The sequence below is a fragment of the Trematomus bernacchii genome, unplaced genomic scaffold (assembly GCF_902827165.1).
Source record: "Trematomus bernacchii unplaced genomic scaffold, fTreBer1.1, whole genome shotgun sequence".
Lineage (NCBI taxonomy): Eukaryota > Metazoa > Chordata > Actinopteri > Perciformes > Nototheniidae > Trematomus > Trematomus bernacchii.
In genome coordinates this window covers 5,059,124-5,073,457 of record NW_022987582.1, presented here as the reverse complement: position 1 = coordinate 5,073,457, position 14,334 = coordinate 5,059,124, and the positions used below count along the sequence as shown (strand labels likewise).

The following is a 14,334-nucleotide window of genomic DNA, read 5'->3' as shown; positions in this document are numbered from 1 at the left end:
TACCTTTTGCTAAAATATATTTCTCAAACATTAATTTAGTTTGGTTTGGATGCCAAATCAAAGCCCAATCTTACATTTTGAATGTCACCTTCTCTCTATTTTCCTTAACTAGCAGATGGCTACAGAGGGGACAACAGCACGCTTTATTTAAATTACATTTAGTCAATAAGCAGACACATGGGCCTAGAACTTTCCTTGGTGGTCACCTGACACCCTGATGGGCTCTTGCTTTATATACACTGGAAAGCAGAGACACTCGTCCTCTTATTCCGCCTGCCACGAGAGGGAAAGGAGCCGGTGCTGGAGAGGAGTGTTCTGTGCTGGTCAAAAACTAAGCGCCGCTCTAACTTAGTAAACTGTCAAGTCTTGAACGTCTGACAACAAGGTAACCCCTTCTATATAAAGCATTTCACTCAGCCTGGCATCTTAGTCTGTTTTGCTTGCTGCTTAAAAGCCTTAGTGCAAAATCTAAGAAGTAATCCCTAATCAGAGTGAGGCCTGCATGGTTTCTGTCAAACAATAGCATGGCAAGCTGCAGTAGAAATCCTATGAAAAAACACAGTTCAGTGACTGTCCAGTTAAAAAAAAATCCCTTGTGGAAGCATTGGGGCGTAGTAAACTATGTAATTCAACTAGTAGTTTAACTCCATTTTGCATTGGCCTGCTGTTAGTTCATCTGAATTCATATTTGCACGGTGATATACATTTTCTGCCATTATTTGTAGTATTTAACTACTTAAAACTGCAAGCAATGTTCGGCCCTAAAAGGAAATATGTAATACTGTAACTGAAAACCTATGATCCTCTTCTCACAAGTTAAAGGATATGTACTTTATCAAGTGGTCTAGGAAGGTTATTTATCACATGTTTAATTTGATCCTTTTTATTTTACAAGTAGCTTGAACTACTTTGTCTTATAGTTAACCAAAATATGGGTCTTTTCCCTAGGTTGGGTGCTGTCAAGGTAGCTTCCCCAACACTGCCCTTTAAATTATTGTGAACATTCTTTTCTATGACATAACATATAATTCAAGTCAATTCAGTCAATTCAATTTGATTATGTCTCTTCAGGATTGCCTCAACCAGAGGAAACTGAATAGCATACCGTTATAGAAACAGCCTCCATATGTATATCACTGACTCACAGGCCGTGGTGTTGTTCCAACATAACTTTATGGAACTGCACTGGCAAGTTCCACATGTGGGCTTGGGTAAGGCTGTGAAGCAACAGCGTTGTGTCAGCAGTTGCTGCTCTGTGTTACGCAAGTGGATAACAAGTGATAATTCAATATTCCCTTCCAGTGTAAGCACTTCTTCGACATTATAGAGCTTCTACTTTGACCTATTTAGCAAACATAGCATAGAATGAAAATAATCACAAAAAAGGTTTAACTTTAATCAAGGCAGTTTTTGCTCTGTAATTAGTTAGAATATTTGTGTGAAATATGTGTTATGTGGTTTCTTTGCTGTATTAAATGTCATTTCCTGCCTCTGGTGGTTTTGACACAGCTCAACCCCAAGAAGTGCACAAACAGAAAGCTTTTATTTTGCTCTTCATTAGGCAAACATGTTGTTACTGCACCTCAAGACTGTACTTCTCTGATTGTATTATGTTGTATACATAATTTTTTAAGGAAACCTGGTAAATCTTGTATATTAGGCACTGATTAATGACCTGTTCACGAGTGACCTTTCATTCATTGCCATATACTGATGCCAATTATAGTTACTGTAAGCTATTTGGAGCCAGCTGTCGGAATATAGTCACACTGATCACTATCCCAGGATCAGTACATCACATTTCACCAGCCTAACTGTGGCTCAGGGAGTGGAGAGGGAAGGGGTTTGGAGAGGGAATTAAAGGGTAGTGTTACATGGTCCAGTCATTGGGTCTCCAGTGTCAGAAGATGGTTTAGGCCACTACGTACAAAATGGGTGCCACATCCCTGCTAGCCTCACGTGGCCTGCATCTGGACTTATGTAACAGGGATAGAAACACATGTGTACACACCTTGAGTAGGTACATGTGCGTGTACATAGTGTGTTTACAATACTACAAGGAAATATCTTGATGTACCAAACAATATCAACCATAATTATTTAATGAAATATAAACCTGTATTCAGTGAATTCATGCAATAAAATTGAATTTACCATAAAGAAAAAAGGTCAACATCACATTTCTTGTATCTATTTTCTTTTATTGAAGATGTCTAAAGGACCAGCAATTGGCATTGATCTGGGCACCACATATTCCTGTGTGGGCATCTTCCAGCATGGCAAAGTGGAGATCATTGCTAATGACCAAGGAAACAGGACCACACCCAGCTATGTGGCCTTCACAGACACTGAGAGGCTGATTGGAGATGCCGCGAAGAACCAGGTGGCCATGAACCCAACCAACACTGTATTTGGTAAGGACAGCAACACCAACAAAACAATAGCTTCAGAATCAGTGATGCTCAATGAATATATGACTTACAGAGATGTATTTCACTTTAATGTCCTTTAGATGCTAAGCGCCTGATCGGTCGTAAGTTTGACGATCCTGTAGTGCAGTCAGATATGAAGTACTGGCCCTTCAAGGTTGTGAATGATGCAACCAAGCCCAAGATGGAGGTTGAATACAAGGGGGAGATCAAGAGCTTCTTCCCCGAGGAGGTTTCCTCGATGGTCCTCACCAAGATGAAGGAGATCTCTGAGGCTTATCTCGGCAAGGTAAATGACAATAAGTGTATGACCCTCTTCTCAAAATGACCGATTCTCCAGTGTATGGAATCAAAGCAATTCCCTCTGAATCACAAGACATTGTGAGAAAAAGTATTTTTAAGTGTCTTAAACCACATACAGAATTGTAAAAAGTACACTAGTTTAAACACACCAGTGGCGAGCCGTGAGCTTTATACCTAGGCCCTCTGACCCCCACCCCTTCCCTCGAAAAAAAGGAAAAAAAATAGTTATTACGTCACAGCGTATACTTCAGCGGAATATCAAAACAACGGCCCAGGGTGCAAAACGCATCAATGACAGCGACCCTCTACCACACAAAACAACACCTGTGAACCCAATTTGTGTTCTTTGACATTGAAAATGATATTGCATTGTGTTTGTTACTTTCGTTACAGTTGTATGTCTTACGTGTAATTTGGCATGCTTTTATTTTGAAGGCGAGTTCACGCTGTTGACAGGAAGTTGTTGTTCCTATGGAAAACAAGAAAAGTTTCACAGCGGGCGGAACTTGTCATAAAGTCCCGCGATAATGAAACCCACCCATTTAGAGGGAAGATATGATTGGTCAATTGTACTGTCATTTGACATTACTCTCTCGTTCAGTTACTATAGCGGGCCCTCTGTGAATCGCAGAGAGGGCCAGACCTTCTTTCATGTAACCCTTCACATTCAAACAGAGACCGAACAGGCAGATTCGAAGGATTTATTTCTTTGGAAATGTTATTTTATTAAATCAAGTTTTTTTTCCGTAAAACTAATGAAAAATATAACAAAAATAATATAAAAAAAATATATATTTTTAAAAAAAAATTTTTTTTTTAATGTTTTTAAATATTATTTTTTGGAATATCTTAGGCCCTCACAGAGGGCCTAGAGGGCCCTGACGGCTCGCCACTGAAACACACATATGCTTTTTGTTAACTTAATATTCTCCTGTCTTTACAGGCCGTGAATAATGCAGTTATCACAGTTCCTGCTTACTTCAATGACTCCCAGCGTCAAGCCACCAAAGATGCTGGGACCATTGCTGGCCTGAATGTGCTGCGCATCATCAATGAACCCACTGCTGCAGCTATTGCTTATGGCCTGGACAAAAAGGTAACTAAATAATAAAATGTGGACCTTAATCTCTTTCATGGAATACCTTTAATAATATTTGCCATTTATTTCAGGTTGGCGGTGAACGTAATGTCCTTATCTTTGACCTTGGAGGTGGTACTTTTGATGTGTCAATCCTGACCATTGAGGATGGCATCTTTGAGGTCAAGTCCACAGCCGGTGACACTCACTTGGGTGGTGAGGACTTCGACAACCGCATGGTTAACCACTTCATTGCTGAGTTCAAGCGCAAGTTCAAAAAAGAAATCAACGACAACAAGCGAGCTGTGCGTCGTCTGCGCACAGCCTGCGAGCGTGCCAAGCGCACCCTGTCCAGCAGCACTCAGGCCAGCATTGAGATCGATTCCCTCTATGAAGGAGCAGATTTCTACACTTCCATCACCAGAGCCCGTTTTGAAGAGCTCAACGCAGACCTGTTCCGTGGAACCCTCGAGCCCGTGGAAAAGGCCCTGAGGGATGCCAAGATGGACAAGGGACAGATCCATGACATTGTCCTGGTGGGTGGCTCCACTCGTATACCCAAGATTCAAAAGCTGCTGCAGGATCTTTTCAATGGACGTGAACTGAATAAGAGCATCAACCCGGATGAGGCTGTGGCTTATGGTGCATGTGGGTATCTCTACAGCATTTACATTTATAAACATTGTCCAGTCATATTTCTATTTTAGTATAACATGTGTTGTTCAAACATGATTACATGGTTTGTATTAATTTGTTCCTGTTGTCATTTGGAAACAGCTGTGCAAGCAGCCATTTTGTCTGGTGATAAGTCTGAGAATGTACAGGACCTGCTCCTGCTGGATGTCACACCCCTGTCCCTGGGAATTGAGACCGCTGGAGGAGTAATGACTGTCCTTATCAAAAGGAACACCACTATCCCCACCAAGCAAACCCAGACCTTTACCACCTATTCAGACAATCAGCCTGGTGTACTTATTCAGGTAGACAGACATTGCAGTTATGGTCTAAACAAATACCAGTTCCCCATCCATTGTCCCAGTTTATTACATTACTCTTGAAAGTGTTCACTGACAGAATCTAAATGTTTCAGGTTTTTGAAGGTGAGAGAGCCATGACCAAGGACAATAACATCTTGGGCAAGTTTGAGCTGACCGGTATTCCACCTTCTCCCAGAGGAGTCCCTCAGATTGAAGTGACCTTTGACATTGATGCCAATGGCATTCTAAATGTGTCTGCGGTGGACAAAAGCACTGGAAAAGAGAACAAGATCACCATCACCAATGACAAAGGTAGGTAACCATATTAAACACTGATAAAGCACAAAAGCTGAAGGAATACTGCGCTTGAACATGGAGAATAAAAAACTATTCCATGCAAGGTAAATAGCTTTGTAATGTATTCCTCCATAGGGCGGTTGAGCAAGGAGGACATTGAGCAAATGGTGCAGGAGGCTGAGCAGTTCAAGGCTGAGGACGAGATACAGAGAGAAAAGGTCACAGCCAAGAACTCACTCGAGTCTCTGGCCTTCAACATGAAGAGCACCGTGGAGGACGAGAAGCTCCAAGACAAGATCAGCCCTGAGGACAAAAAGACCATCGTAGAAAAGTGCAACGAAGTCATTGCCTGGCTCGACAGAAATCAGGTATATACTGTTGACTGAACCATGATTCACAAGTTCCTCTTTGGCTGGCATTGTGAAAGCAGTGTTCGTGCACTTTGTGAAGCAATCACTTCCCTTCCAGATAATGTTCATGCAGACAACCATGTACAAACCTAAAAAGTAATATCTGACAACAAATGTTTTGTTCCCTCTGTTACATAGACGGCAGAGAAGGATGAGTACGATCATCAGCAGAAGGAACTAGAAAAGGTGTGCAAACCCCATCATCTCCAAGCTATACCAGGATGGGATGCCAGGTGGGATGCCAGGAGGGATGCCAGGTGGGATGCCAGGAGGGATGCCAGGTGGGATGCCTGGAGGAATGCCAGGAGGAATGCCTGGAGGTTTCCCTGGTGGAGCTGGAGGCGGCTCCTCCTCTGGCCCTACCATCGAGGAGGTCGACTAAAAACAAGGCAGACAGTGTCTTCATCTCAGATCCCAACAAACGCTTATTGCCATTAAAGCTATATAGACAAAATACACATCTAATAAACTGAAGATCATGGGATTGTTTTCATTAACATTATGGATCAATTAAAATACTCAGTCACATAAGAAATAATCAAAGTCTGTTTGTTGTCTTCATTATTTCTCTCTCAAATTATGATTTACACGAGGTAGACAAAGACATGCCTTTTTATCATTGGTGTTTAAGCATTTAATCAATAAAGATCACCAATGGGATTCTGATTTGCATAATCAACTGTGTGGTTCTTTTTATTATTTACTATTTTAATCCCATTACATATCTGAATAAACCATTTAAGAAGGAGAAGAAGAAGAAGAAGAAGAAGAAGAAGAAGAAGAAGAGGAGAAAAAGGAGAAGTAGGGAAAATAAGTTGTTCACTCTGCTACTCATTACATGCATAACAGTTCTACATTATGCACATACTGTAGGTAAAATGCACATATGAACATATGCACAAGCACAAACATATCAATACATTATCAGAGAGGTGTCAGAGTGAAGTGGCTACCAGTGTTCTTTGCCTTGCTCTACCAATGAGGTAAACTGGCACCTCTCCAGCTACAGAAGATTAATTAGTGCATAAAATAGTTTTGCAAGGGAAGTCTCGAGATGCAGATGCTTAAGATAAAACTGGTTCCTGTTCACAGACCACTAAGGTTGTGATTAATATCTTTTTTTCTGTGAGTTAACATATTTTACAGGAAATAACAACTTTGTAAGATCCGATAAGAAAGGTGTTGCTGTAATACAAAGGGCATGTGTTGCTTCTAACCAATGAAATGATTTAACAACAATGTGTTTGCAAAGCCATGACCTTTGTGCACAAGAACAGGCCAAACAGGAACATAGGAATAAGTATATGATCAGGTGTTCTCTTCCCATACTTATCACCGAAGCCGTGTGTCTGTGTGTGTGTGTGGGGGTGTGTGTGTGTGTAACTACAGTATAAGTCTCAGGGTCATGCGTGGGGGATACAAACATATAAAAGGCAGCGTTTCCCAGATCTGACATTCAGGAAAAGTGAGACGTGACCATGTTCTTCCTTGTTAGTTGTTTTGCTCTTGTGGTCTCTGCACTGGGTAAGTGTCTGGCGGTTTACCAGCAGATGCATTATCTGTAGAAAATCTTTCTGTGACTGTGTGCTAGAACACTTATTGGTATATACATTCACAACATTGGAACAAGCATTTCCATTTTTGATTAGAGCTGTGTATTCGCAAGAATCTGGCATTACATATCAAGATATAATTGTGATTGAATATACTGCGATGCTGTAATAGCAGCCACATTGTAATTTTCTAAAGTCTTATTTTAGGGAAACAGTCATACTAAACACATCACTATATGCATACAATCGTTTAAAAATAGTTACTACTACACAATCAGAACAGTGGGATCTGCATTTGCATTTATTGCAGTCTGTAAAATCATAGCACTACATTGAGAGGGTACATACTGAATCTATGCAGATAAAATAAAAATATTTACTGAGTTGTTTCGATGTAACTTATACATGTAAAGTTAATTTAAGCTATTTTTGTGAATTGATCACGAAATATACTATTGCATTACTAAGTGTATTCTTCTTGTACCCCTTTTTTCGTTTGTGTGATTTGGCCTCAGGGTGTGGAGTACCTTCTATCAGGCCCCAAGTGAGAGGTAACGACAAGATTGTAAATGGACAGAACGCTGTGTCTGGATCCTGGCCCTGGCAGGTCTCCCTTCAGGTAACCCGAGTAATAAAAAGTTAATCTGTAATTCAGAAAATTACAATATTGTTAATATGTATGTTATAACTGTAGGACGGTAGGGGATTCCACTTCTGTGGAGGATCTCTGATCAGCCAGAACTGGGTTGTCACTGCTGCTCACTGCCGCGTGTCGTAAGTCATGTCCCACATCTAAATGAGGAAAGTCCCAACATGTTTCTCCTTGTGATCACTCCTCTGTATGCTTTAATTTTTTCCAGCTCTAGGAACCACCGCGTGATTTTGGGAGAACATGATCGTCAGTCCAACGCTGAGCAAATTCAGGTCAAGACAATTTCCAGGGTAAGCAACAACAAAAGTTCTCTTTATTTCAAAAAAATATAGTATCTCAGTGGATTTCCTGGAGAAATACTGGCATTCGTGGCTTATGATTTGTGCTCACCTCTCCATCCAGGCCATCACTCACCCCTACTACAACGCCCAGAACTTCAACAATGACATCACCCTTCTGAAGCTGTCCTCCCCAGTTCAGATGACATCCCGTGTGACTCCTGTGTGCCTGGCCTCCTCCAGCACCAGCATCCCCACTGGAACCTCATGTGTCACCACCGGGTGGGGCAAGACCGGCCAAACCTGTGAGTGAGCCCACCTTCTAAGTATTGCACAGGATGAACCATACCTCCTTGAGAACGACGTAAAACATTTTTTAGGGCAGCTAGCCTCATTACCTTTATTCTACTTCGTTCTCAGCAAGCCCCCCGCTACCTCCAGCAGACTTCCCTGCCTATACTCAGCCCGGCTCAGTGCAAGCAGCACTGGGGTTCTAACAAGATCACTGATGCTATGATCTGTGCCGGTGCTTCTGGAGTCTCTTCCTGTCAGGTAACAACCATGCCTGAAATACAGATTTCTGGGGAAAATAGACAATTCTTAAAAACAACAATTGGTCAGATTTAAACCAATTGTAATATTGATATGTAATATGTTTCATACAAATGTGTTGATTTATCAATAGTTAAACATTAGTTAACAATTTACAGAAATGTGTGAATCATAATGTGTTGAAAAAAATGATTAAAGATAATGATGGTAATGAGTAAATAGAAGTAAATATTTGCACATAATATCCAATTTTCCAAATCCATTAATTGACGGTATTCACAGAATACATAAAAGCAGCATTTACTCTCTGATGTCATTTTTTAACTAATGTCCTGTCATGTTGATGTGAATGTTCTTAGTGCATGTTTCCCTGTTTGCCATTTTTAAATAATGGCAGACCAGCCCTCATCCTGTGTGAAAACTGTACAGAGCAGAACAGAACGTCCTGTTAATGCACCACAGAGCTTGAACAGGAGCTTCATACAAGGTTTAATTCAAATGATGTGACCCCATGCATGTTTTTAAAAAGAAACAAATCTAATTTCAGGGTGACTCTGGTGGCCCCCTGGTCTGTCAGAACGGTGGAGTGTGGTCCCTTGTGGGTATTGTGTCCTGGGGCACCTCCAACTGCAACGTGCGCACCCCTGCAGTGTACGCCCGCGTGTCCTACCTGCGCAGCTGGATCGACCAGACTATCGCTTCCAACTAATGTGCAAATAACACACTCAGAACACTTGCTCCTCACTGTGATCAACAAGTAATTCTATACAGCATTATTAATAATAGCTGTATCATGAATGTTACTTTTCAATTGGCTTTGAATGATGCATTTGTGAAAACTCATTAATAAAATATAACTTGACTACAGTGTTGGTTTTCATGTTTTACAACAAATGTTAAGACATTACTAGAGGGATGCCCATTTAGCTCCAGCTATTTAAAGATCAATAATAATTCTATAAGAATAATAATTTTAGATTCAGATAACTGTTGATCATGCATTATGTTCTAAGGAGTTCTTGTTATTTTGTCCACTCCCTGTACATGACTTAATGCCTTGTCACAAAGCCATGGCAGCAGCAGAAGTACTGTTTCATTGGCAGCTGCATGAACTGAGAAGGAGGAGTAATAGGGGAGAGAATAAGTAGAGTCAGAGCCAGATAAATATCAACTTACAAATAAAAGACAGACCTTCGTGGCATCAGAAAAATGGAGACTGGTAAGAAACTTTAAACAAAACAGTTATTGCAATGCTTTTAAATAGCACTAACAGAAAGGTCTAACATCGTTTTTGCCAGATTCATTTAAAATGTATGTGCAGAAACTTGAATTTGAGTTAATAAGTTATTTTCTAAACACAAGAGTGATTGGGTAAAATTAGTGGAAAAGTCAACATGCAATCTAATACAAAGTGTTCTGTGACTACTTAAACTAACTTAGATGTTGTATGTGGTCACACGAGAGCTAATGTCAGTAATTGCACTTATTTTTGTTGTTCATTAGATTACACCAACTCCTCATTAGATGACACCAACTCCTCATTCGTTTACACCAAATCCACTGTGGATGAACAAGAAGATGGTAATAGGGTTGTCAGGGCCCTACAAATAACTTCGCTGGTCATCTACTGCTTGATATTTGCATTTGGGACTATTGGCAACAGTCTAGTCATCTACGTGACAGGCTGCAGGATGAAGAGAACGGTCAACTCAGTTTGGTTTCTCAACTTGGCCCTGGCTGACTTCCTCTTTTCAACCTTTCTGATTTTCACAATCATTTCTACCTCTCAGGGAAACCGCTGGATGTTTGGACGAGTATTATGCAAGCTCAAAACCTTTGTGATTGTAGTCAACATGTTTGCCAGTATCTTTCTTCTGACAGCCATAAGTGTGGATCGTTGCTTCTCAATCTGGTTGGTGGTGTGGGCACAAAACAACCGTACTGTTGGCAAAACCCAGATCATATGCGTTATCATCTGGATTACTGCTGGGGTCTGCAGCGCTCCATATGCACATTTTCGAGAGGTTTGGCCTTATGAGGGGAAGATAATCTGTTATCCTAAACTCGTTACACAAAAACAAACATTGATTCTTGACATATTTCGATTTGTTATGGGCTTCCTGATCCCATTCCTGGTAATATGTGTCTCTTATGTGGCCATAGTTGTTCGGGCTGGGCGCCTGCAAAAGCCAAGAAAACAGAGATGTCGCCGGGTCATTTTCTCTGTTGTTCTTGCATTCTTCATCTGCTGGTTGCCCTTCCATGTTTTTATTTTTGTACAATCTTATCTCGGTAACATTCATCAGATTGTTGGTTCTCTGGTTTTGAGTCTGTGTTTTATGAACAGCTGCCTGAATCCCATTCTCTATGTTTTCATGTGTCATGAATTCCAGCAGAAGCTCAAGCGATCCGTGTGCTTTGCACTAGAAAGTGCCCTGGCTGAGGACCACTTATCATTTACGTCCTCTCGCTCCCTGACGTCCTACCTTTCACGGATTTCTCGTAAATCTGACTCTACTGCACCCGTGGAGATGAAAGGCCCAGCCACTTGCTCAACCACAGAACCAGTTTTTTTTCATTGCACGGAGGGAGAGACACTGGGCACTGATGAAGATTAGTCAGAGTATATGAAACTTGTAATCAATTATCACAAAAGTAGAGTAGAAACTGAACATGGAGTGTCGATTGATTAGTCCATCTATGTGCAGAGAATGATTGATGATATTTTGTATATTTGTGCATTTTTATGTTCTCTATATTATCCCCCCTAACAGGTGTCTACACTTATCTCTGACACCCACTATTTTTGTTGCACCTGTGACAAGTTCCACCTTTTTTTTAACTATGTATGAAATGTATTTTTGATGAAATCACAAAGTTCTCTAGATCAATAATTGTGTAGGATGTGCTGTGGCCTTACAATGTAAATATGAATGTCTGTGTATAAGAATTAATTATTTTGTACAATGAAATTATACCCATAAATTCATCAGATATGGCAATGCTTAAAATTACATGATAATGTGCACAGTAATGTGTTATTTTACTTTTAAGTGTTGTCAGCAATACAATTTCGAGCTTATTTACAAATGTTTTTTTGACATGCCTCTATAGCAGCATAATACTGTCACACAAACTGAGCTTCAATAATTGCGCTATATGCATTTTTGTACAGTGAATAAAAACATATTTTTGATGAGCTGTTCACTTCCTTCTTCAGTGTTTCTTTTATCTTACAGGATACCACAATGATATGCTTGACTTCATGCATTTGCAAAATAACTTATAAATTGTGCCTCCTAATGACACTTGTAATTCAAAGGGTCGCTGCTCTGCAGTTTTGTAAATATGTATACTGTAGTACATACAGAGTTGAATTTGCTGTTACTTCCACCAAATCAGCCAGTGGCGGTTCTAGACCAATTGTACTGGGGGGGGCCAGGCTGGGGCCAGTTATTTCATGTCAGGGGCGCAATAAAAGTGGGTTAAAAAGACAAAGACAGTATATAAAGTAATTGTGTAAAATTAACATAAAATACAGTAATTGGTATTTGTTTTTGTAAAGGTATTTGTTTTAGTACATTTAAGTTACAGTCCTTTGTTTCAGTAGTTTTTTTCATTTAGAGTATTTGTTTTAGTAACTTAAGTGACAATTTAATTAAAACACATAAACAGTATTTGCTTTTATATAAGGTTATGAACAGTTTAATCTCCACTGTACATCCGGGTCTCTGATTTGATTTAGTTCCAATAAATCGTAATATTTTAACCTTGTTTTTGGCAACACACTCTCACTCCATAAACGTCCAGGAGCGACGCTTGGTCAGGGTCCCGAGGCATGCAGTTGGGACGCTCCTAGGCTCCTTCAGCTTCATAAACAGACGCAAATACAGTAGCTTTCAACTGATTGCAACGTATTCCCATCTGCGGCGGGATTTGACGCTCATGGAAGCACGGCATTCGTTTGTGTCGGCGTTTGTTAAAGGCAATGTGAGCGTCCATTCCCATTGGATAACGGAGAATTGTACACCCGGAAGTAAGTATTCCCCTTACTGTCGATTGATTTGACATTGATATCTCCACTACTCATCAACTCAAAAACACCAGATTATCCTTGTTAATTAAACGACATTGATAGGTTTTAGTGTGTGTACAATGCTTTTGTCACGTTTTCCCCTTCAATTCTGAGAAACAAGTCGTTTTCTATGAGTTTTGGATGGCCAAAGACATTACATTACCCACAATCCTCTGTAGCAACCATAGACTGTATATTGCAACAGGCAACAGCTTCGGTTCATGTTAATTTACAAACTCTTCAACTACAACTGTAGTTATATTTAAAAACATGTTAGAAGGCCTCACGAAATACTTTAATGTAAATTAAAATTAAATGTGAAGGAATAGCCTATCTACCAATTGGATCAAATATAAAAGTCAGCCGAATTAGTGTTGATACTGCAAGGAGACGTATTGTGTGAAAAGAAATGTAAGATGTTGTTTAATTGCTTATATATTTAAGATCAACGCCAAGTTTTCAGTTTTGGCGGCAGTTCCTGTTTGTCTTGAAGTCTTCTCATCAGGGCTCTATAAATAGAGTTAACTACGGCAGATATGTAATATTTAATGCAGCCGAAACGTGTATTACAATGCCGTTATGTGATGACTTTCAAAGACAAAAGCAAGCACACTCGGAATAATGCATTATTTAATTTTTTTTTAAATGTTTTCGGATTTCACATCGCATAAACACCAAATCCCAGCGTGCATAGCGGAATATCAGTATGAGAAAAACGGCATCATCTGTCCTTTGACCCTCACATCGTACAAGGAAAAACTTCCAGAGAAAAACCCACAGTGAATATACACACATTCCTTCACATTTACATTTTAATTTACATTAAAGTATTTCGTGAGGCCTTCTAACATGTTTTTAAATATAACTACGGTTGTAGTTGAAGTGTTTGTAAATTAACATGAACCGAAGCTGTTGCCTGTTGCAATATATATGGTTGCTACAGAGGATTGTGGGTAATGTAATGTCTTTGGCCATCCAAAACTCATAGAAAACTACTTGTTTCTCAGAATTGAAGGGGAAAACGTGACAAAAGCATTGTACACACACTAAAACCTATCAATGTCGTTTAATTAACAAGGATAATCTGGTGTTTTTGAGTTGATGAGAAGTGGAGATATCACTGTCAAATCAATCGACAGTAACGGTACGTCCACACAGCAGTGTTAAAAATATCTTCCAACGCTTCTGCCCATTCACTTTGAATGGGGTGACGTCACTTTGCCTCACTTTTCGCCGAACTGCATTGTTTCAGGCTGCAAAAGTTGAGCAATGTTCAACTTTTGAAGCTTCTGAAGCTTCGGTGGAAGCGTCAGCCAATCAAATCCCGTTTATGCAGCCAATCAAACCGCGTGTATGCTGGGAGAGACACACCGCAGGTCATTTCCTCATATTCCAAAAAATGGAGCAAGCTTCAACGCACGCCGCTGTGTGGACGGGCCGTAAGGGGAATACTTACTTCCGGGTGTACAATTCTCCGTTATCCAATGGGAATGGACGCTCACATTGCCTTTAACAAACGCCGACACAAACGAATGCCGTGCTTCCATGAGCGTCAAATCCCGCCGCAGATGGGAATACATTGCAATCAGTTGAAAGCTATTTGCGTCTGTTTATGAAGCTGAAGGAGCCTAGGAGCGTCCCAACTGCACGCCTCGGGACCCTGACCAAGCGTCGCTCCTGGACGTTTATGGAGTGAGAGTGTGTTGGTTTTTGGAGGGGAGCCACAGGGG

At 40.4% G+C, this 14,334-nt stretch overlaps 3 protein-coding genes across 3 annotated transcripts; all 3 read left to right on the top strand.

Moving 5' to 3' along the window:
- The first annotated feature begins 240 nt into the window (after window positions 1-240).
- On the top strand, window positions 241-6,169 carry LOC117480296 (heat shock cognate 71 kDa protein-like). The gene is given in 10 exon segments (XM_034127583.1): window positions 241-385; window positions 2,210-2,414; window positions 2,513-2,718; window positions 3,676-3,828; window positions 3,903-4,458; window positions 4,588-4,790; window positions 4,901-5,099; window positions 5,220-5,452; window positions 5,633-5,686; window positions 5,688-6,169. Coding segments are annotated over 9 exon segments (1,998 nt in total). The 5' UTR covers window positions 241-385; the 3' UTR covers window positions 5,877-6,169.
- Window positions 6,170-6,920: 751 nt separating this feature from the next.
- Window positions 6,921-9,391, top strand: LOC117480325 (chymotrypsin-like protease CTRL-1). The gene is made up of 7 exons (XM_034127616.1): window positions 6,921-7,018; window positions 7,563-7,666; window positions 7,742-7,821; window positions 7,908-7,989; window positions 8,102-8,282; window positions 8,402-8,529; window positions 9,077-9,391. Exons 1-7 carry the CDS (start codon window positions 6,973-6,975, stop codon window positions 9,236-9,238), a joined length of 783 nt encoding a protein of 260 aa, XP_033983507.1. The 5' UTR covers window positions 6,921-6,972; the 3' UTR covers window positions 9,239-9,391.
- Window positions 9,392-9,642: 251 nt separating this feature from the next.
- Window positions 9,643-11,736, top strand: LOC117480309 (chemokine-like receptor 1). The gene is made up of 2 exons (XM_034127602.1): window positions 9,643-9,748; window positions 10,033-11,736. The coding sequence occupies exons 1-2, from the start codon at window positions 9,739-9,741 to the stop codon at window positions 11,145-11,147; spliced, it is 1,125 nt and encodes a 374-aa protein (XP_033983493.1). The 5' UTR covers window positions 9,643-9,738; the 3' UTR covers window positions 11,148-11,736.
- Window positions 11,737-14,334: the final 2,598 nt, after the last annotated feature.